This window comes from Amphibalanus amphitrite, unplaced genomic scaffold, assembly GCF_019059575.1.
Source record: "Amphibalanus amphitrite isolate SeventyFive unplaced genomic scaffold, NRLGWU_Aamphi_draft 000004F_arrow, whole genome shotgun sequence".
NCBI classification, from domain to species: Eukaryota; Metazoa; Arthropoda; class Thecostraca; order Balanomorpha; family Balanidae; genus Amphibalanus; species Amphibalanus amphitrite.
Window position 1 is genome coordinate 1,409,207 of NW_024881501.1, and position 23,060 is coordinate 1,432,266.

Genomic DNA, 23,060 nt, shown 5'->3' on the forward strand with positions numbered 1-23,060 from the left:
ACGAGCCACGCCAGGGCCTCCTCTAAGAAATTTTCATTGGGGGACCAGAGGCTCAGAAGCCAAACATGGGGTACCCCCAAATCCAGTTTTCTCGTCGGATTTAGGCCACTTATTTTTCGTCACAGCTCTGATGCCATGATTTTTTTTTTAAATATCGATAAAGAAATGGTAGGTCACCTGACCCTACTGGTGGATCCAGGCCAGCAGGGTGACATTGTATGTAAATATCCCCCGCGGCATCCGAAATCGACGAAAATTTCTGGCTTTTTCACTTTTGACAATAAAACACAATGCCTTTATAATAGAAAAAAAAATTAACGGCACAGCATTGCGCAAGGAATCTAGCCGTAAGCCGACCCCAGAAAGTGTGAGGGTTAACCTTCGCCGGCACCTGGGGGGAGGGTCGCCACCCCCAAGTTAGTTTTTCTGCTCTACACTTAACATTTTTAAAGCTAGAAACCTGATTTTCTTTGTATAGCTGCTTTTCTATCTTTTCTCAGCGTCCATTGAAAATTTCAAGCTTCTGCGGCATTTGGGTTTGGAGATATGACCTTGTTCTTCAGGTCATGTCATGTCCTAAATGACGAATACCCAATATCTTGCGATGGCTATGGGCCTTGTGAGCTTTTGACACGCAGATTTCGGCTTTTTTTTGCCAGTCTTACCTCCCACCTATCATTGAACATGTTGTTCTGCGATGTACAGATGTCAGAGCATGGGTGTAACTTTGTATACTTTCGAGGTCCCATGTGGGACCCCAATGCGAACATTTGGGACCCCAATTGTCATTTTGGGACCCCAATAGTGGAGGCCCCCGAGACGCATCAGCTACTTTGCAAACGGAGGTCCGATATTCATATAAAAGGTTCTCTGTTTAAATAGGAGGCCCCTTGGACAAATCGGAGGCCCTGTTGGACAAATAGGAGGCCCCCTGAACAAGTAGGAGGCCCCCTGAACAAGGAGGCCCCCTGAACAAGTAGGAGGCCCCCTGAACAAGTAGGAGGCCCCCGGAAAACAGGAAGTCCCCTGGAGAAATAGGAGGCTCTCTGGACAAGTAGGAGGCCTCCTGGACAAATAAGAGGCCCTAGACAAATAAGAGGCCCCTAGACAAATAGTAAGCCCCATGGACAAGTAGGAGGCCCTCTGTACAAATAGGAGGCCCCCCTGCAAAAATAGGAGGCCCCCTGGACAAATAGGAGGTCCTAGACCTAGACAAACAGGAGGCCCCTTTCACAAAAGGAGGCCCCTGGACAAATAGGAGGCCCCATGGACAAGTAGGAGGCCCTCTGTACAAATAGGAGGCCCCTGCAAAAATAGGAGGCCCCCTGGACAAATAGAAGGTCCTAGACCTAGACAAAAAGGAGGCCCCTTTCACAAAAGGAGGCCCCCTGGACAAATAGGAGGCCCCTTTCACAAAAGGAGGCCCCTGGACAATTAAGAGGCCCCCTGAACAAGGAGGCCCCCTGGATAAAGAGGAGGCCCCCTAAAAATAGGAGCCCTCTGGATAAATAGGAGGCCGCTTGGAAAATAAGAGGCTACTTTAACCAATAGGAGGCCCCTTGGACAAATAGGAGGCCCCCTGAACATGTAGGAGGCACGCTGGACAAATAGGAGGCCTCTTGGGCAAAGAGGCCCCCTAGAAAAATAACAAGTCCCTTGGACAAATAGGAGGCCCCCTGGACAAATAGGGGACCTCTTGAACAAATAGGAGGCTCCATGGACAAGTAGGAGCTAGAGGCTCTCTGTACGAATAGGAGGCCCCCTGGACAAATAGAAGGCTCCCTTAACAAAAAGGAGTCCCTTAAAAAAAGGAGGCCCCGGGACAAGTAGGAGACCCTTGGACAAATAGGAGGCCCCTGCACAAATATGAGACTCCTAGTCGAATAAAAGACCCCTGGACAAATAGGAGGCCCCTGGACAAATAGGAGGCCCCTGAACACGTAGGAGGCCCCCTAGATAAAGAGGAGGCCCCCTGGAAAATAGAAGCCCCCTGGATAAATAGGGGACCTTCTGGAGAAACAGGAGGCCTCCTGGACAAATAGGAGGTCCCATAGACGAATAGGAGGCCGCTTGGACAAATAGGAGGCGCCGTTAACCAATAGGAGGCCCCCTAGACAAACAGGAGGCCCTCTGTAACAGTAGGAGGCTCTCTGTACGTACAAAAGACCGGCGCTGTAGAAGCTTAGCCGTATGTACGCTAGGAGGCTCTCTGTGCAAGTAGTCGAAGTAGGAGGCTCTCTGTACTGTACCTACAATTACAAATAAGAGGCCCCCTGGGTAACTTAGATGCAACACAAATCGGAGGTCACCTATAAAAAAGCGGGACTCTGTTGGAATACCTGATTTAATAAATTATTTTCCTGATATTCAAATTACTTAGGTAATTCTCGTCCGCACATGGGGGGGGGGGGCAGTGGTTGCCACACCCCCCACCCCGACCTAGGTAGTTTTTTCTGCTCTGCACTAAACATTTTGATTGCTAGAAGTCGGATATTTCGTATAGCTGCTGCTCTATCCTTTTTTAGCGTCCACTGAAAATTTCAAGTTTCTGTGGTTTTTGGTTTCGGAGATATGACCTTATTCTTCAGGTAATGTCATAACCCAAATGACAAATACCCAATATCTTGCGTTGGCGTTGGGTCTTGTGAGCTTTTGACACCTTGATTTCGGCCTTTTTTGTCAGTCTTACCTCCCACCTATCATGGAACATGTTGTTCAATGATGTAGAGATGCCAGGGTCAGGGTCAAGGTCAACCTAGGTCGTCTAAAAATATTGCGTTTTAGGCAAGCTGAATTTACTTTCGTGAAGTTTCTTTGACTGTATTTTTGGCAAAAGCTTCTCAGTTCATGATCTCATGTAATATGGACACATTCACAGTCGGTGCACACATCAGTATACTCGTACACACAGACACACACAGACATACAAACACATGTCATTGACCTTGAGCTAACTTGACCTGAAATGACCACAGCCAGCAAAAACCTAGTCGGATAGTGTGACAAAGAGGTTCTAGCTGGCTTGGCACCACAATACGGCAGCGTCATCGGTACATGATGAGCAGCGCACGTGATATTCCAACGGGCAACGGTGACCCCAAACAGCAACATTCTTTAGTTTGACCTGACCTGGAAGGTCAATGACTGACCTGATGAGGTAAAATTGGTATCATTGGATTCGTCACTTCCCAAAGAATCTGTTGCTCTTGACCGCAAGGCTTAAAATCTTGTAAGAAAAAATTGTGGTGATGTCGAATAAGATGCCTACACAAGCAGCGGGCCAACCCATCATATACCGATGACGCTGCCGTATTAGTGCCAAGCGAGCTAGAACAGCTCTTTGTCACACTATCCGACTAATTTGCTGGCTGTGGTCATTTCACGTCAAGTTAGGTCAAGGTCAATGATATGTGTTTGTATGTCTGTGTAATGTGTATGTCTGTGTATGTACTGATGTGTGCACAGATCGGTTTGTGTGTCCCTATTACACTTGATCATGAACTGAGAAGCTTTTACTAAACATACAGTCAAAGAAACTTCACGAAAAGTAAATTCAGCTTGCCTAAAGCGCAATAATTTTAGATGACCTAGGTTGACCTTGACCCTGACTCTGACATCTGTACATCGCAGAACAACATGTTCAATGATAGGTGGGAGGTAAGACTGGCAAAAAAAAGCCGAAATCAGCGTGTCAAAAGCTCACAAGGCCCATAGCCATCGCAAGATATTGGGTATTCGTCATTTAGGACATGACATGACCTGAAGAACAAGGTCATATCTCCAAACCCAAATGCCGCAGAAGCTTGAAATTTTCAATGGACGCTGAGAAAAGATAGAAAAGCAGCTATACAAAGAAAATCAGGTTTCTAGCTTTAAAAATGTTAAGTGTAGAGCAGAAAAACTAACTTGGGGGTGGCGACCCTCCCCCCAGGTGCCGGCGAAGGTTAACCCTCACACTTTCTGGGGTCGGCTTACGGCTAGATTCCTTGCGCAATGCTGTGCCGTTATTTTTTTTTCTATTATAAAGGCATTGTGTTGTATTGTCAAAAGTGAAAAAGCCAGAAATTTTCGTCGATTTCGGATGCCGCGGGGGATATTTACATACAATGTCACCCTGCTGGCCTGGATCCACCAGTAGGGTCAGGTGACCTACCATTTCTTTATCGATATTAAAAAAAAAAATCATGGCATCAGAGCTGTGACGAAAAATAAGTGGCCTAAATCCGATGAGAAAACTGGATTTGGGGGTACCCCATGTTTGGCTTCTGAGCCTCTGGTCCCCCAATGAAAATTTCTTAGAGGAGGCCCTGGCGTGGCTCGTAAATTACCGCTTCCGCAATTGGAGGCCCCTAATTGCTTGGAGGCCCCCACTAAATGGAGGCCCCCTTGGACGTTTGGGACCCCAATGGTGATGTCAAAGTTTCACCCATGTGTCAGAGTCAGGGTCAAGGTCAACCTAGGTCATCTAAAATTATTGCGCTTTAGGCAAGCTGAATTTACTTTTCGTGAAGTTTCTTTGACTGTATGTTTAGTAAAAGCTTCTCAGTTCATGATCAAGTGTAATAGGGACACACAAACCGATCTGTGCACACATCAGTACATACACAGACATACACACTACACAGACATACAAACACATATCATTGACCTTGACCTAACTTGACGTGAAATGACCACAGCCAGCAAATTAGTCGGATAGTGTGACAAAGAGCTGTTCTAGCTCGCTTGGCACTAATACGGCAGCGTCATCGGTATATGATGGGTTGGCCCGCTGCTTGTGTAGGTATCTTATTCGACATCACCACAATTTTTTCTTACAAGATTTTAAGCCTTGCGGTCAAGAGCAACAGATTCTTTGGGAAGTGACGAATCCAATGATACCAATTTTACCTCATCAGGTCAGTCATTGACCTTCCAGGTCAGGTCAAACTAAAGAATGTTGCTGTTTGGGGTCACCGTTGCCCGTTGGAATATCACGTGCGCTGCTCATCATGTACCGATGACGCTGCCGTATTGTGGTGCCAAGCCAGCTAGAACCTCTTTGTCACACTATCCGACTAGGTTTTTGCTGGCTGTGGTCATTTCAGGTCAAGTTAGCTCAAGGTCAATGACATGTGTTTGTATGTCTGTGTGTGTCTGTGTGTACGAGTATACTGATGTGTGCACCGACTGTGAATGTGTCCATATTACATGAGATCATGAACTGAGAAGCTTTTGCCAAAAATACAGTCAAAGAAACTTCACGAAAGTAAATTCAGCTTGCCTAAAACGCAATATTTTTAGACGACCTAGGTTGACCTTGACCCTGACCCTGGCATCTCTACATCATTGAACAACATGTTCCATGATAGGTGGGAGGTAAGACTGACAAAAAAGGCCGAAATCAAGGTGTCAAAAGCTCACAAGACCCAACGCCAACGCAAGATATTGGGTATTTGTCATTTGGGTTATGACATTACCTGAAGAATAAGGTCATATCTCCGAAACCAAAAACCACAGAAACTTGAAATTTTCAGTGGACGCTAAAAAAGGATAGAGCAGCAGCTATACGAAATATCCGACTTCTAGCAATCAAAATGTTTAGTGCAGAGCAGAAAAAACTACCTAGGTCGGGGTGGGGGGTGTGGCAACCACTGCCCCCCCCCCCCATGTGCGGACGAGGATTACCTAAGTAATTTGAATATCAGGAAAATAATTTATTAAATCAGGTATTCCAACAGAGTCCCGCTTTTTTATAGGTGACCTCCGATTTGTGTTGCATCTAAGTTACCCAGGGGGCCTCTTATTTGTAATTGTAGGTACAGTACAGAGAGCCTCCTACTTCGACTACTTGCACAGAGAGCCTCCTAGCGTACATACGGCTAAGCTTCTACAGGTCGAGCGCCGGTCTCTTGTACGTACAGAGAGCCTCCTACTGTTACAGAGGGCCTCCTGTTTGTCTAGGGGGCCTCCTATTGGTTAACGGCGCCTCCTATTTGTCCAAGCGGCCTCCTATTCGTCTATGGGACCTCCTATTTGTCCAGGAGGCCTCCTGTTTCTCCAGAAGGTCCCCTATTTATCCAGGGGGCTTCTATTTTCCAGGGGGCCTCCTCTTTATCTAGGGGGCCTCCTACGTGTTCAGGGGCCTCCTATTTGTCCAGGGGCCTCCTATTTATCCAGGGGTCTTTTATTCGACTAGGAGTCTCATATTTGTGCAGGGGCCTCCTATTTGTCCAAGGGTCTCCTACTTGTCCCGGGGCCTCCTTTTTTTGAAGGGACTCCTTTTTGTTAAGGGAGCCTTCTATTTGTCCAGGGGGCCTCCTATTCGTACAGAGAGCCTCTAGCTCCTACTTGTCCATGGAGCCTCCTATTTGTTCAAGAGGTCCCCTATTTGTCCAGGGGGCCTCCTATTTGTCCAAGGGACCTGTTATTTTTCTAGGGGGCCTCTTTGCCCAAGAGGCCTCCTATTTGTCCAGCGTGCCTCCTACATGTTCAGGGGGCCTCCTATTTGTCCAAGGGGCCTCCTATTGGTTAAAGTAGCCTCTTATTTTCCAAGCGGCCTCCTATTTATCCAGAGGGCTCCTATTTTTAGGGGGCCTCCTCTTTATCCAGGGGGCCTCCTTGTTCAGGGGGCCTCTTAATTGTCCAGGGGCCTCCTTTTGTGAAAGGGGCCTCCTATTTGTCCAGGGGGCCTCCTTTTGTGAAAGGGGCCTCCTTTTTGTCTAGGTCTAGGACCTTCTATTTGTCCAGGGGGCCTCCTATTTTTGCAGGGGCCTCCTATTTGTACAGAGGGCCTCCTACTTGTCCATGGGGCCTCCTATTTGTCCAGGGGCCTCCTTTTGTGAAAGGGGCCTCCTGTTTGTCTAGGTCTAGGACCTCCTATTTGTCCAGGGGGCCTCCTATTTTTGCAGGGGGGCCTCTTATTTGTACAGAGGGCCTCCTACTTGTCCATGGGGCTTACTATTTGTCTAGGGGCCTCTTATTTGTCTAGGGCCTCCTATTTGTCCAGGAGGCCTCCTACTTGTCCAGAGAGCCTCCTATTTCTCCAGGGGACTTCCTGTTTTCCGGGGGCCTCCTACTTGTTCAGGGGGCCTCCTACTTGTTCAGGGGGCCTCTTACTTGTTCAGGGGGCCTCCTACTTGTTCAGGGGGCCTCCTATTTGTCCAACAGGGCCTCCGATTTGTCCAAGGGGCCTCCTATTTAAACAGAGAACCTTTTATATGAATATCGGACCTCCGTTTGCAAAGTAGCTGATGCGTCTCGGGGGCCTCCACTATTGGGGTCCCAAAATGACAATTGGGGTCCCAAATGTTCGCATTGGGGTCCCACATGGGACCTCGAAAGTATACAAAGTTACACCCATGCAAGGGACGCAAAAATTATTTACCTTCTTCGATTTTTACAATGTTCTAACACCAAAATATTTTTTGAAAGCAGCAAATAAAAAACATGCAGTCATCAGCTGCAGCCGTTGCCCAACTGAGCTTCGCAATTTTTTGTGCCGTTAACAAGGCAGGCTTCCGCTTTACGCTAAGAACATTAATTTCCAGGTCCGATTCTTTGTTTCGTCGCCAGAGGGGGTGGGGCGTCTTTCCCACCCTGGGCATCTTACCCCACTCTCCCCTATGCTAGGCTCTAGGCTGGAGATGATTTAGCGTTGCAATGTTGCAGCTGCTGCGGTGGCGGCGGCCGTGGCTGGCACTAGTGACTGTGGTATCGTCCGCCAGGCGGCAGCAGCGGCGCTCACCTGCGCGCCGCCGCACCTCGGCCACCCTCTCCTCGGTGGCCTTCACGGTCTGCGCCATGATCTCGCTGGCCTGCCGCCGGATGTCGGAGGGCTCGTGGGCGCGCGTCCAGGGCGTCGCGTCTCCGCCGTCGGCCGGCCGCTGCTGCAGCATCGTCAGCGCCCGCTTCGTCTTTTCCACCATGCTGAGGATGCAGTTGAGCATCTGCGGGAGCGGGGACGGCGGCACGGGGTGGTAACAGGGGCGGCGGCACAGGGTGGTAACAGGGACGGTACAGGGCGTCACGGGTGGTAACAGGGGCGGCGGCACGGGGTGGTAACAGGGGCGGCGGCACAGGGTGGTAACAGGGACGGTACAGGGCGTCACTGGGTGGTAACAGGGGCGGCGTCACAGGGTGGTAACAAGGGCGGCGTCACAGGGTGGTAACAGGGGCGGCGGCACGGGGTGGTAACAGGGGCGGCGGCACGGGGTGGTAACAGGGGCGGCGGCACGGGGGCGGCACAGGGCGTCACCGGGTGGTAACAGGGGCGGCGGCACGGGTGGTAACAGGGGCGGCGGCACGGGGGCGGCACAGGGCGTCACCGGGTGGTAACAGGGCGTCACGGGGTGGTAACAGGGGGCGGCGGCACAGGGCGTCACGGGGTGGTAACAGGGGCGGCGTCACCGGGTGATAACAGGGCGTCACGGGGTGGTAACAGGGGCGGCGGCACGGAGTGGTAACAGGGGAGGCGTCACAGGGTGGTAACAGGGGCGGCGGCACTGGGTGGTAACAGGGGCGGCGGCACAGGGGGCGTCAAAGGGAATTGCAGACAGGTTGTGTGTTCACCGCCTTGTCAGACATGGATATTCAGTGTGATGTCACTTACCACGTGGATGTTTTTCCACTCGTCCGAGTCGGCCGGTTTGCGCTCCTCGTCTCGCGGGCTGACGGCCCTCAGCGCCATGGGCCGCGCGTCACCGTTCAGCGCCGGCAGGTGCCCGCTGAACGGCGGCGAGTGCAGCCCGCTGCTGTGGTGCCGCTTCAGCGGCGGCGAGTAGGTCCGCGCGTCGGCGCCGCCCTCGGCCAGGCTGCCGGTGGACGGACACGCGTGAGTGGCGACTGGCGGGCGCGGCTGGCGGCCCGGCCCCGGCGCCGGGCCGCGGACACAGCGACGCTATCTGGACAGCGTCAGCGGCACCGAGTGACTCAACTGCGCGCCCGGCGCTGAATGGGCTCCGTCACCGCCGCCGGCGGACAGTGGTCCGGCTCCTGTCTGGCCGCTGAACAAATAACCGGGCCCGCGGCGCCCGCCGGATAGCGGCAGCAGCGGGGAGGCCCTGGCCGTCACAGACACAGACGCCGCCGGCCCGCCGAGCACATGTGGCGGACATTGCGTCACCGCGCAAACAGATTGCAGCAGCTGCCGCCAGCCTCGCCACCAGATGGAACTGGGAGGGACCCTGACCCCGCCGTCCCCGCGGTCACCCTCTGTCCGAGGGGCCCCGCCGGCCCGGGTCACCCGCTGCCCGCAGAACTCTGACCCCGCGGCCACCCACCTGTCCGAGGACTTGCGTTTGCGCAGGTCGTGCGCCTCGGCGCTGAAGATCTCTGATGGCTCGTGGGCCGTGTAGGTGGGGTCCACCAGCATGTACTCGTGCTGTCGCAGGTACTGCTGCATCGTCTGCCGGCAGCGCGCCGTCAGTCACCTGTCCGGCAGCCCTGTGTGGTGCGCGTGCACCGCTCTAACCTCTCAGCACCGGTCAACAACTGACCCGCCATTGAGAACAGACACCCACCGGAAGTCTTCTCACTGGCGCTTCGTGTGAATATACCACCAATAAGCACTCTCCAGCATCAAACATGCCAATTCCTGTACATAGAAGATAGCTTTTTTTTCCTAATCACTCTGTCGGTCCTTACTCCATTCCCGTTGCGTAACCCTGAACCTGATAAAGTAATCGTTTCTGCGTGAAAAACTGTCGTCCAACGTCGCCCCTGTGACCGCCCAATTACGGAGCATACGGCACTGAACAGCCCCCGGAGGAGCCGGGGCCGGCCGTAGGGGGGGGGGGGGCCGCACTGACCAGCTTGGCCAGCCGGGCGTGGTGCGCCATCTCGCGCTGCAGCAGCGGCAGGTTGGCGCGCAGGAACGGCACCACGAACGGCCGCAGCGGGTAGTGGGTGGCCTCCTGCAGCGCTCCGTGGAACTCCTCGATGGTCAGCGTGCCGTTCTGAAGCCGGGTCAGGTCAGGTCAGCGCCGGTAGGGAGGAGAGGCCGAGTGACTGAGAGTATCGGCCGGTCAACATCGCGGCGTGGGAGTGTCAGTGGTGCTCTTCCTTCGAGTATAGGCTGTCAGCAGCATTGTATTGTATTGTATTGTATTGTATTTACGATCATGGGCGATCCACACATGGCGTGGCGATTACTGCCCTTACTGCCCCAGCGAGTGCCGGCAGACGGCCGGCTGAAGCGCCACTGCGCTGCAGCAAGAAGGGTCGCACAGTCCACATGCCAAAGACTAGACATAGCGAACTATCAGCCCCACGGCCCGCAGTCACGAGTGTCCCAGAGCAGCCACTGAACGGTAGGTACGACCGTACGCCGGACCATCGGCGTCACTGGCCAGGGCACGGCCGTCCGGCACCCGTCCCACAGCGTACAACCCGGCCGCCCGTACCGACACGCAGGAGAGCGGCGGCGGTCCCCGGGCTCCGCAGTCCGCCCACTCACCACCAGGCTGAGGATGAGGCCTCTGACGCGCTCGCCGACCTCCTCGGAGATGTCCAGTCCGAACTTCTGCAGCGTGGTGAGGAAGCGCTTCAGCTTGCTGAGGTGGCGCAGCGGCGGCAGGTCCGGCTCAGGCGGCGAGGGGGTGCCGACGCGGCCGGCCGGCGCCGGCGCCGCGACGCCGTTCAGCGCTGCCGCACACAGACAGACGCACACCGCCCGGTTATGGATGCCGGGCGCACACAGACACACACCGCACAGTTACAGGTGCCGGCCGCACACAGACACACACCGCCCGGTTATGGGTGCCGGCCGTACACAGACACACGGACGGCAGTTACAGGCGCAAGCCGTACACAGACGTCAGACACACTGCCCGGTTACAGGTGCCGCACACACACAGACAGACACCGCCCGGTTACAGGTGCCGGGTGCACACAGACACACACCGCCCGGTTACAGGCGCCGGGTGCACACAGACACACACCGCCCGGCTACAGGTGCCGGCCGTATACAGACACACGAACGGCAGTTCCGTTATAGGCGTAATAACGCACACATAGCCTCGTTGCAGGCGCCGGCGTCAGGGACACAAGGCCCCGTTGCAGGCGCCGGCGTTGGGGAGTCAAGGGACACACATGGCTCCGTTACAGGCGCGGACTGGCGCTGCCGCCGCCCATTGCGTCATTGTGTACCCTCGGCCGCGATCAACGATAAGTATGGTCACTAACGAGACACGATGTACCCGCCAAACATAGCTGGGACGCCGGCTCCCTCTCTCGATGGCATCATCTCCATGATTAGGTAGGTAATTGCCTGCTGTATTACTGCCTGGCGTGATGTTCTAACAGCATTCTGCCGCTGCCGGATGTCGCCAAACGGTTCAGTTATCGCTGTCCGCTGGTCTGAGGCTGCCCTCAGGGTCTCTCCTCTGCGGCGGTTTCCGTGACGACTGGGGCCGCCGGCCGCACTATAGCACAGTTCGACCTTGACCGCCGCCGCTAGCGGTCGCGGTCCCGCGCGCTCCGGCCCGCCCGTTCGCTGGCACGCCGCTGCGGTGGGAGGGACCACTTGCGATACAGTGAATCTGATACCAGTGAAGGATCGTGCACAGTGAGTGACTGAGAGGCGTCACCCAGTGACACAGTGACGACGAGATGATCGACGATTCGCTCAGTGCCGAAATCAAGGCCCATATTTTGGCCTCGTTTAAGGACACCGAGGTCATTAAGGCCTTTACCGAGCACATTCTGTCTGAAGTGCTGGGGCCAGCTATCAAGAAGGAGCTTGCAAAACGAGACGAGAAGATAGAGGTCCTGCAGAAACAGCTGGATGAGAAGGTGAGCGAAGTTGATGGTCTCAAGATGCAAATTGACGAGATCGAGCAATACTCACGAAAGTATTGTATAAACATCAAAGGGGTACCCGAGACTCAAAGAGAGGACCCCATTGAGATAGTTATGAACATTGCTAACGGTATAGGTGTAACGCTGCAAGCCAGCGACATTGACGTTGCCCACCGAATCGGGCGATCGGAGCGGACCGCCAGAGGGGTCAAAACAAGGGACCTCTGTGTCAAGTTCCGCTCGTATCAGAAGCGTCAGGAAATGTGGCAGTCCCGTAAAGCCCTGAGAAGCAAACCGCAGGCTGGAAGACGGATGACACGGGCCAAAGGCGCCAACCAGGGTGAACAAGTGCCAGAAGTATTTATGTACGAAAATCTAACACGTCACAGACAAAAAGTAATGTACGTGGCTCGCGAGCTGAAACGGGCTAACAAGCTGTGGGCTGTGTGGAGTGACGGAGGAGTAATGAAGGTGAAGAAGACCCAGACATCCAGCACAGTCATTATCAAGACGGAAGCTGACGTCCAGAAGATCGCCGAGGAGAACACTGCGCAGCCGCCGGCTGTCTCGGCTCGCGCCGGCTCTGCTGACGCGCGACACCGAGAGGAGGCAGGTGGCGCTGCGGGAGCTGGCGCAGAGGCAGCAGGTGGCGCTGCGGCTCCTGCACCTGGCGGAACGTGTGGCAAGTAGCGCTTCCGCTGCTGAGAGGTGGCGCTGTCCGGCGGCCGGTGGCGTGAGTAGCGACCGGCGGGATAAGTAAACTGACTGTCTGCTTCCAACTGCCCCGTTACGGAGAGGGAAGGTGGCGAGGGGGTGGAGTGGGAGACAAGGGTGGGGCGGGATGGAGAGGGGACGGAAGTGAACGGGGTTGACCGCGCACGACTGCTATGTCCTGTGACCTGTTTGTTTACATGCTTTTTAAGTTGACCACGGGAAGTAAGATGTGAAATACAATGGGTAACAACTCTGCTTGCCTATACACTGTTTGAATTGCGCTTGAAGTACTTTTTTGCTGTTTGTTTTTGTCAGTGACAGCGCCACCTCGATGAGCGCAATCCCACCTAACTGGAAGAATGTGTCGCGTAACTTATGTTTAGTCGCGCCACTTCAGGGTTTTCGCGCCACCTCAGGGCACCGGCAACTCTGTCTCCACACCTAACCCAGTGAACTACAAGGGCAGAGTTTCATCGTTAGCAACCACTTCGCCATTTAGCTTGGGGGTGTGATAACAGAGTTTTGGATTGAATCCCATTTCGAGAGTTGACTGTTAACTGGACCGTTTTCACAATGCTATACCTAACATGCACCGGGTAAATGCACTCGTACTATATGCACCAATGTCATCTATGTCAATGCTGTTTGACTTTTGTGTCTCTGGGAGACGTCGTGATTTTTCCTATGTTTAAGTATTCTGGTGAGCGCCGCCGCGGGGCCTGTGGGGTGCCGCCCGCCTGCTGCGCTGAAAGCCTGTACAGCGCTGTAACCCGCCACTGGAGGAGATGTCGTCAGCTGTCCTCGGAACGTCTCTTGATCTGGACTTCTTCATCTGGTGTAGGTGACTGTTTTCCCAATAAATCCTACTTACCTAATCCTATCCCCACTCATCATACGTATTATCGGAGCAACTTGACACGTTCATTCAGCTATTATACACCTCAGCACACTCACTTTACACATGCCCAAAAGAGACTTCTGACGCTCTTGCACAACCTTCTAAACCTTCTGCTTATTGGGGGTGTCGAACCCAACCCAGGTCCAGTCAACAAAAAACTGAAAATTTCCCACGCCAATGTCAACAGCATCACTGCAAGCGACAGACTTGACGAGCTTTCTCACTTTGCCCGTATTAACGATGTTGACATCATTTGCCTGACAGAGACAAAACTCGACAATAACGTCCACCCGAGCCTGTACCACCTCCCTGGTTACTCTGAGCCACTAACTCGACACCGAACACGTCATGGTGGGGGCGTGGCACTGTACACCAGGTCAAACCTGGCAGTGCACAGACTGACCGACTTCGAGTCGAACGATATAGAGTGGATCTGGGCCAATGTTAAAATAGGTGAAAAATCAATAATTGTGTGCTGCATTTACATTCCGCCCAACCCCTCGGCGCAGCAACAGTTTGACTTTTCAGAAAGATTAAAGGAAAATGTGCTGAAGGCCCAGGCTTTCAGAGCGTCTTCTATAGTACTGTTGGGTGACTTAAATTGTGGTAACATTTTCCTCAGTAACAGTAGCGTAACGCACAGCGGGATCAATAGCTTCGATCGCCTGCTGTTCGACACATATGCCGAGGTTGACATGCATCAGCTTATTTGCGAGCCAACACGGAAATCTGTCAACTGTTTCAATTTAAGAGACCAAATTGCGGTGTCAGACGTTCAGAGTGTCATGCAGAGCGGCACTTTGTCACCTTTCTCTAACATTGACCACATGCCGGTTTACGTTACACTTGACATAGAAACCACAATTTTTTTTTTTTGAATTTTGCATCCCTGCTAGCACAAGGCTATAGCAGGGGAAGGGAAGTTACTTGCTGGCAATTAGCCAGATCTTTTGTTTTACGTTAAGTTAATTGCCGGCTATTTGATTCCGGCCCAAGAGGCAAAGCAAAGACAAACTTTACGTTAGACCGGCTCATGTGGCGTCCGGTGGGTTGCAAAACAAAGGGAAGGCCAAAAAGGTGCCAGATAGGCGAGACCGATAAATTTGGTTACTTACATAGAGCTTGCTGCTGAGACTTGCTGCTGATTTGTGTGCTGTTGTTTGGTGTGTGTTGTTGTGGGGTGAACTTTACCAGGAAAAGTCCTAACTAGAAAAAACCTGGTGCCTAACCAAGAGGGCAAAAACCTGTGCTTTCAGCCAAAGTACACAGTAAAAAAGCCCTTTCTTTAATTACGTTATATTACGTTACGTTATATCGCTAATGTGTATGTGTGTTTGTGGAGCTATCACCTTCATCCACTCCCGGGGGCCATGGATGCAAGCCACCTAGGCCGCGCCCGGGGTGTCCGGCCAGATAGCTTCTGTGTCTCGAGTGGGCCTCAACCTTTAAGAGGGATCCCTGTCGAGCTTACACACACATATATATATATATATACACTTGGAAAAGGCGACCCGTGTGTAGGCAAAGGAGAACGAAAGCGAATGGAGGCAAAAACGAAGCGGATGGAAACGACGATGGAAGATCAAAGGACATCTATATACTGTGTGCAAGGTTGCGATCATATGCTATTGATGAGATTCGAATCACTGAGGAAGGTAAAGAGAAGTTCAATTAGATCTGGATGATCATCACCCAGGAGAGTTGGAAGGTCCAGGCTGAGGTTGTGTGTGTTTGTGTAGTGAATGATGTGTTGACGGTGTTGGTCGTAGTGTGGGCAGTTGAGAAGGAGGTGGGCAATGTTGAGTCGGGTGTGTGCGGTGCAGTGTGGACAGCTCGGGGGTGGCTCATTTTTTATGATAAAATCATGTGTTATCTTTGTGTGTCCTAGCCTCAATCTGGCTAGAACTATTTCCTTGAGTCGATTATCTTGATTAGAGGATGTGAAGTTACCAATTTGCGGGTGGATTTCAAAGAGATGATCGTAGGGAAGGGCCTGCCAGTCATACTGGCGCAGGTCTCGGAATGTGTGATTGAGGTGCGAAAGGATGTCTTGGTGTGTACAGCGATCTTCTTTACGATTAGAGAGATTAAGGCTTTGTTTGGCAAGCTCGTCGGCTTTTATGTTTCCCGGGATGCCACTATGTCCCGGGATCCATAGAAGTCTGATGTTGTATCCTATCTTGTTTAGGTTAATTATGTTCTTCTTAATCAGGTATACAATGTGGTGGTCGGTTTGATTCTGTGATTTGATTGCCGAAAGTGATGAGGCAGAATCAGTGCAGATCACGCTGTTCTTAACTTTTTTCTTTTTGATGTGATTGATAGCATGAAGTATAGCCGCAAGCTCGGCTGAAAAGATAGAGAAAATATCCGGAAGACGACTTGATTTTCTATAGTGGGTAGAGAAGACTCCTGCTCCCGATTTGCCGTTCATGACGGATCCGTCAGTGAAGTAGAATGTTGTTTGTTGATGTGTGTGGCAGTATTCGAGAAAGAGTTGATTTACTTCTGCTACTGTTACTCTATCTTTTTTCTCATTGAAGAGGTATTCTATATTATCTATGCGAAGAAACCACAAAGGCTGACACGAGGACCACCCATGTGGTATGGGACTATGCTAATATGGATCATGCGCTACTCATTAATCTCCTCATTGGAGTCAGCTGGGATGTTATTTTAGATCAAGACTTGGACAGGGCAACAAATGATTTTACGGAAACAATACTAGCTGCAGCTTCTAAAGCGATTCAAAAGCGCCGAATTACTGTTAGGGATGCAGATAAATCTTGGATGACACCAACACTAAAACGTTTCATTCGGAAACGAGAAAGGTTATTTCGGATAGCCAAACGCACTGATTCGCCGAGTGATTGGGAGAGATGGCGACAGCAGAGGAATGCTACCTCAGATCTTAACAAACGGCTCAAAAAGTCGTATTTAATTCAACAGTCGCAAAGATTAGTAGCCGAAAAACAAAATCCGCGCAGATATCACGCGATTCTGAAACAAATGATTGGAAAACGCAAAACATCTCAGATACCACCGCTCGTAAAACCCGATGGTGAACTAGCTACAGGAGACAAAGAAAAGGCGGACGTACTAAATTCCCATTTTGCCAAGCAATCAACTTCAGAAAGACCAGCGGAGCTCCCTCCTCCCCCTGAGTCAGTTATTCCCGAATTGGGCGACATCTTGGTTACCGAGCAGGAAGTTCTGAACGCGCTTAATTCGTTAAATGTTAACAAATCTTGTGGACCCGATAATCTACCCAACAAGATAATTAAGTTAGTAGCTATTTTAATTTATGAACCTCTTGCCGCCCTTTTTAACAAGTCATTGTCGGAGGGAAGATTTCCTTCTAGCTGGAAGGAGGCCAGAGTTACAGCTATTTTTAAAAGAAAGGGTTCTGCATCTCACCCAACCAATTACAGGCCTATCAGTTTGTTGCCCTGTCTATCAAAAATTTTCGAGCGCCTTGTTTTTAAGCGTATTTACCAGCATCTTACCGACAACAGGCTTTTATCAGAAACGCAGAGTGGCTACCGTCCGACGCACAGCACCCAGCTGCAGTTGGTCTATCTAAGGCCGCGTTCCCACTACGACCGTTCAACATCGTAAATTGCAAGAACGGGAGCAAACGGACGAGATCGTTGATCTAGAGATTTTTCTAAAAAAGTTGAACACTTCACTAGATCTGGTATACGGGGCTAGATGGGGAAACATCGTAAGACATCGGCAAACGGCTTGGACAACGCCAGTTGAGAGGAGCGATGATGAAGGAGAGATCGGCAAAATATGCTATTGTAAAAAAAAAAAATGTTCAGGATGCCTATACGTAGTTGACGTGGTAAAAGATCCCATGCAACTGAATGAATGATAAAATTAGGAAACCTTTTAAATTTATTAGCGTGTTTTGAGCGTGTTAAAAGTACGCGAGCATCAGAAAATATATCAACAATGCCAGCGAAAAGCATTCACAGCTGTGATAACGACAGTCTATTGACTTTTAAAGCGAAAATGTGTGCAGTTGATATAACTCATTGTGGTTTTGCTGTGAATACTTTCGGGAAGCTGTAACCGATAAATTGCAAGTTCCGATGATTTCCTAACAGTTTATTATGGCAATCCTCGATAAAACATTTAGCAAGTTGAAGCAGGTTGCAATGCAACTGAATATGCCGACACAGGTTCAGCGATTTAGGTATACGAGTACAAGTATACGGAGCCGGCATTCAGCTTACAGCAGTGTCACAGCTCATGTCACCATCGTCATGTGACTACGCCATCTCGTCAGGCGATGCTAGAACTGTATAAAGGCAATTATGATATCAACTGAACAGACGAGAAACACTTATGAGTTCAGCAAGGAAACTAACGCCGTGTGTTTAATGAAGATAAGCGAGTGTATTCGAGCACAACGGTTCACAGCGGATGGTGGCAATTGTCGACGTTTGACAGCACTGCAGTGTGGCGTGGTATCACAATGCAGCGGTCTTCCAGAGGAGAGCTTGGCCTAAGCGTTTGAGATCCTAGGCCTGTCTACCTGAATCTACGATGCAACTCTTGGTAGCTGGCGCGCAACCGGATGGCTTCTTTATCTATCTCCGAGATTCTGAGTTCCGGAGCGGTGCTACGAAAAGAGGGAGATGAAGTGCAAGTCGCACCTGTTCTGACATAGCGAGGATCATTCGCTCAAGAATCGCATGCGATGTGCATAACAAGGACCAGACAGCCCAATGACAATCACATGTTTGCATGTGGTCGTCCCAATCACATGGTGCGGTCCAGATGGCCTTGATCCAGAAGACACTGCGATTGTTTGAGCCTCGAATGAGGCCCTCAGTGACGATCCGACGGCGGAATCTGCGTGTGTTGAACGAGGAGTGGTCGGCCGCTTGAGGTCATAAGTGAGCGACGACGCCGGTGGCCACGATGGTCGGAAACTCTGCCTTTAGTTTCACAAGAGCAAGTGCTGCTACGGCATGTATCACTGTCAGATGATGTAAATAAACGTTTGTATTTGCGCCACATTTGCAGTGGCATGACATTATTTATAGGATTCTTATTTCCAGGCGCTGATGGTAGGTAAAAGAATAAATTGCATTAGACCTAGTACCTACGGTAAACCTGCCGAAATGTTAAGTTATTCATCGCCACTTAGCGCTCGCCTACATCTATGTATATAATTATAGTTATGTAGCTTTTATCCGCAAAAATGCACCACCTTTCATGCCTTGCTGCGTGTCTTCTCACTTTGAATATCAAGAAACTTCCCAAAAGGGGCTTCCAGCTCTATGCACTGCCTAAAAATGCTTATTAGTGTCATTTAATATCTGCACAAACCTTCAAGAACGTTCAAAAAGTTGAACACTGTTCAACTTTTTGGCGACCTCACCAACCAACCAACATGGGAAGCAAACTTTCAAAACCTTAAGCCGGGTTCCCACTACGACCGTTCAAAATCGTAAAGTAAAATAACGGGAGAAAACCGGCAAGATCGGCAAAATCACAGCATGCATTTTTACGATCTCTGCTGGTGGTGGTGGGAACCGGGTATTTGACACGTGTTTTCGGGTGAAGGCATTTGTAAGGTTTTGAAAGTTTGCTCCCCATGTTGGTTGGTTGGTGAGGTCGCCAAAAAGTTGAACAGTGTTCAACTTTTTGAACGTTCTTGAAGGTTTGTGCAGATATTAAATGACACTAATAAGCATTTTTAGGCAGTGCATAGAGCTGGAAGCCCCTTTTGGGAAGTTTCTTGATATTCAAAGTGAGAAGACACGCAGCAAGGCATGAAAGGTGGTGCATTTTTGCGGATAAAAGCTACATAACTATAATTATATATGTTATAGGCAATGTGTGGAATCAGGCATTCTATAGAATGCCTAGGCATTCTATAGAATGCCTGACCGACCAGGCATTCTATAGAATCCCTAGGTATTCTATAGAATGCCTGACCCACCAGGGATTCTATAGAATCCCTAGGCATTCTAAAGAATGCCTGATTTTCAGGCATTCTATAGAATGCCTAGGAAATACACGAATCTTTCCAACATATAAGTGTATGTTGTATAAGATTATGAGCACAGACCGACATGTAACATTATTATTTTCTGCCAGGCTACCTTGCGTTCAACTATTTATGTTCATTCAGTCAAATGTTCATTCAGTCAAATTTTCCGGTCAGGTATTCAATCTGACCTAATTAGGTCAAATTGCATCAGGATTTCATTCTGAGAGTACAGAGCATTTATCTTAACGCTAGAAAGACGATGGTGGTAATGTCAATATCGGAAACGCCTTTGGTAAAAAAAAAAAATTACACAGAAAAAATTGGCAAATTGTCCATTTTTGGAGGTGTTTGCCTTCTAAGGAATTGATTTAAGGTCAAACTGGAGAAAACGGCTACGAGCCAAAAATGGACAAAAATTGGGCTGACCTAAAAAATGGCTTAGCTATTTGTTTTAGAAATGGCACCCTTTCGAACATTGCTAAAGAAGAACTGAAGTAAAATTTCATAATTTTGAGTCTTTGACGACCTTTCGAATACCGCATGGCCCAGAAGTCAAGCTGGAAGGGGAGATCGAACAACACCTAATCCGGCTCTTGTTACGGCCGGGCCACCGCCCAGACGTGGAATAATGAACCATTTATTCAGGTTATTCCCTGACATTACGGTGTAGGTTGAGCTGTCCATGTATGTATATTGAGAGTCGTTACACGAAGTGCTTATGACGACATAAAATGTGACCTTTGGTGTATTTTTCACCTTCATTTCTAACATCAGAACAAAGCCATCGTCATTCGCAATCACTTTCGATTCAAGCCTACGGTCCACCCTCCCAGCCAACACTCTTCTAATGCAGCTTCGTATCTGTAGCAGCATAATCCTCCGAGGGTAACCGTTTAAGCGACTGGTTGGCCTGTGACTCTCCCGCGTGCCTTGCGCCTTGGCTCTCCCGTGCCAACGGAATTGGATCAGCTGCTGCTTGCGGCGCACCATTTGGTGGTCGGCATAGCCCAATACCTCCCTCGCTTCCTCTCAGCTCATTGCCCCGAAATGGTGTGAGGTGACGACCGGCCTAGGCCAACAATGAAAATTAGGTAAACAAATAGCATTGTACTGCCACTGACCCCTGATTTTCGAAGTGTGTTTCGGACAATCAAAATGCTTAGGCATTCTATAGAATGCCTGGGAGCTTAGCCAGGCATTCTATAGAATGCCTAAGCAGTCAGGGATTCTATAGAATACCTAGGGATTCTATAGAATGCCTGGTCGGTCAGGCATTCTAATGCCTGATTCCACACATTGCCTGTAACATATACATAGATGTAGGCGAGCGCTAAGTGGCGATGAATTAACTTAACATTTCGGCAGGTTTACCGTAGGTACTAGGTCTAATGCAATTTATTCTTTTACCTACCATCAGCGCCTGGAAATAAGAATCCTATAAATAATGTCATGCCACTGCAAATGTGGCGCAAATAGGTACAAACGTTTATTTACATCATCTGACAGTGATACATGCCGTAGCAGCACTTGCTCTTGTGAAACTAAAGGCAGAGTTTCCGACCATCGTGGCCACCGGCGTCGTCGCTCACTTATGACCTCAAGCGGCCGACCACTCCTCGTTCAACACACGCAGATTCCGCCGTCGGATCGTCACTGAGGGCCTCATTCGAGGCTCAAACAATCGCAGTGTCTTCTGGATCAAGGCCATCTGGACCGCACCATGTGATTGGGACGACCACATGCAAACATGTGATTGTCATTGGGCTGTCTGGTCCTTGTTATGCACATCGCATGCGATTCTTGAGCGAATGATCCTCGCTATGTCAGAACAGGTGCGACTTGCACTTCAGTGGCGGATCCAGGGGAGGGCAAAATGGGCATTTGCCCTCCCCGAAGCCAAATCGTGTGGGCAAGACTATCTTTTTGCCCCTCCCAAAGCATATAGCGATGAGAAAATCTAATACGGCGTCGATGCCGATATGGACGAAAACCAGGGCTTCTTTCCTTGACGGCCATTCCGAAGGAAGGAGCTGACCACTGGCTGCTGATATTTTGGGTCGGTATGCTGATAATACATAGATGAAACTCCCTGAACTGAATGCATGCATATGCATTATGCAGTGTGGCAATTGTGTGGGGTAACACGGGGCAAGATGCTCAGTCGGGTAAGACGCCCACCACCCTTTTCGAAACTACCTCAGCAATCCACAGTGTTGTCGTTTGTTGGGAGCCTCAGCGCTGTGGAGCGTTCCGCGTAAAAAAAAAACGGCGGCGTTCCGAGCCGCCGTTTTCTACATTTTTTTTTTCATGTGTTCTGAAAATTTCAGACCAAGGTCTCTCAAGATCACGAAGTCACTAAGTCACGTCAAGTGACATAACCTAAAAACAGTTCCAATGCTTGCCATAGCTAAACCGAGTGACGGATTGCTTTGAAACTTTCAGCTGTTTATAAGGGCAACAGTACCTACCTATATGTATAAAATGTTAATCACATGATTTTTTATATCGATGACCTAAGGCTAGGTCAATTTTGCGACCTCTTCTCCACTAAAAGTCAAGAGAAAATTGAAAGGCGCCTGTTTTGGGCAAACCTGTCCATTAGCTCAGTTGGTAAAGCAGCAATGGAGTCCCGGTAGTGAGAGCCCGGGCTCGAGTCGCTCCGGCGCTCGACATTTGAGACTCCTGACTGGAATGGTCTGAGGTTGGTGGAACCAGCCGGCAGCCGCAGCCAGTTGAAGTCAGGAGTGGGGTGTCTGGCTTTGAAGGGCACGTTAACTTTGGCATCTAAATTCTCCCGTCACCCGGACTTACGCGATCGGACGGTAGGGGTCGGAGTCTACGCAACAAGCTGTGCTTAGCGTGGGCTCCGGCTCCGTTAATCCGTCCTTTCAAACATTCGTGCTAAATTTATAAAAAAACGTCATTCTTAACAATACCGAGTTACAACCTAAACAGGACACAGTGAACCGGAAAATGACACCCGTGGGCCGTGACCCTTTCTTATGTCCCTGAGGTCATCTCAGGTCACGAAAGATGTGCAACAGTTTGCAACAATTCGCCAACAACTTTTGATAGAGGCAATCTAGAGCAATAGAAACACCTTAGATGTGTTCAGCTTGACAATATGGATCGACTGATATGCAACACGACCTTTTCCGGTCAGGTCATGACCTTGACCAATTGTCAAAGTTTTAAGTTCACTCTTTAAGATCAAATTATAACTCATTCGACGCGTCTTGACGAGAGGAGCACGATGCCGGTAAAAGTAAAATCTTACAAGGTTTGAGTCAAAAGTTATCGCAGAAAATCCGTTCCCGTAAAAATCGTCTATTTTGGCAGTTCCCCCTAGAGGCTAAGCCATTCATCTGAGGTCCAATCTGAGGCCAGGGAATTATCCAGAAAGAGCAATAACAGGCCTCAAATCAGTTTTCTGGGGTGCTCTAGCTCTATTCGTTTCCGAGTTATGCGCCGGTTTTTTCAAAAGTTGTCGAAACTGGACCTAAATATTGTCGAATTTGGCCTTTGATGGCCTCTGGTGAGCTGACCTCTGACCTGACCTTAAAAGTGACTGGGGTTATTTGGTCATTATGTTTGACGATCTTTCAAACGCCGCCTACCGCGTTTTGCTACGTGGCCCAGGAGCCGAGTGAGAAGGTAGAT

At 50.1% G+C, this 23,060-nt stretch overlaps 1 protein-coding gene across 1 annotated transcript in view; it reads right to left on the reverse strand.

Annotated features, from left to right (window-relative positions):
• LOC122376148 (protein CBFA2T3-like) overlaps positions 1 to 23,060 on the reverse strand; it is a 90,669-nt gene that overhangs the window by 4,616 nt on the left and 62,993 nt on the right. The window contains exons 4-8 of the mRNA XM_043355898.1: positions 10,436 to 10,623; positions 9,789 to 9,935; positions 9,261 to 9,385; positions 8,591 to 8,792; positions 7,727 to 7,928 (exon numbers count right to left, since the gene is read on the reverse strand). Coding sequence (XP_043211833.1) covers positions 7,727 to 7,928; positions 8,591 to 8,792; positions 9,261 to 9,385; positions 9,789 to 9,935; positions 10,436 to 10,623 — 864 coding nt within the window. The remainder of the gene's footprint in view (positions 1 to 7,726; positions 7,929 to 8,590; positions 8,793 to 9,260; positions 9,386 to 9,788; positions 9,936 to 10,435; positions 10,624 to 23,060) is intronic.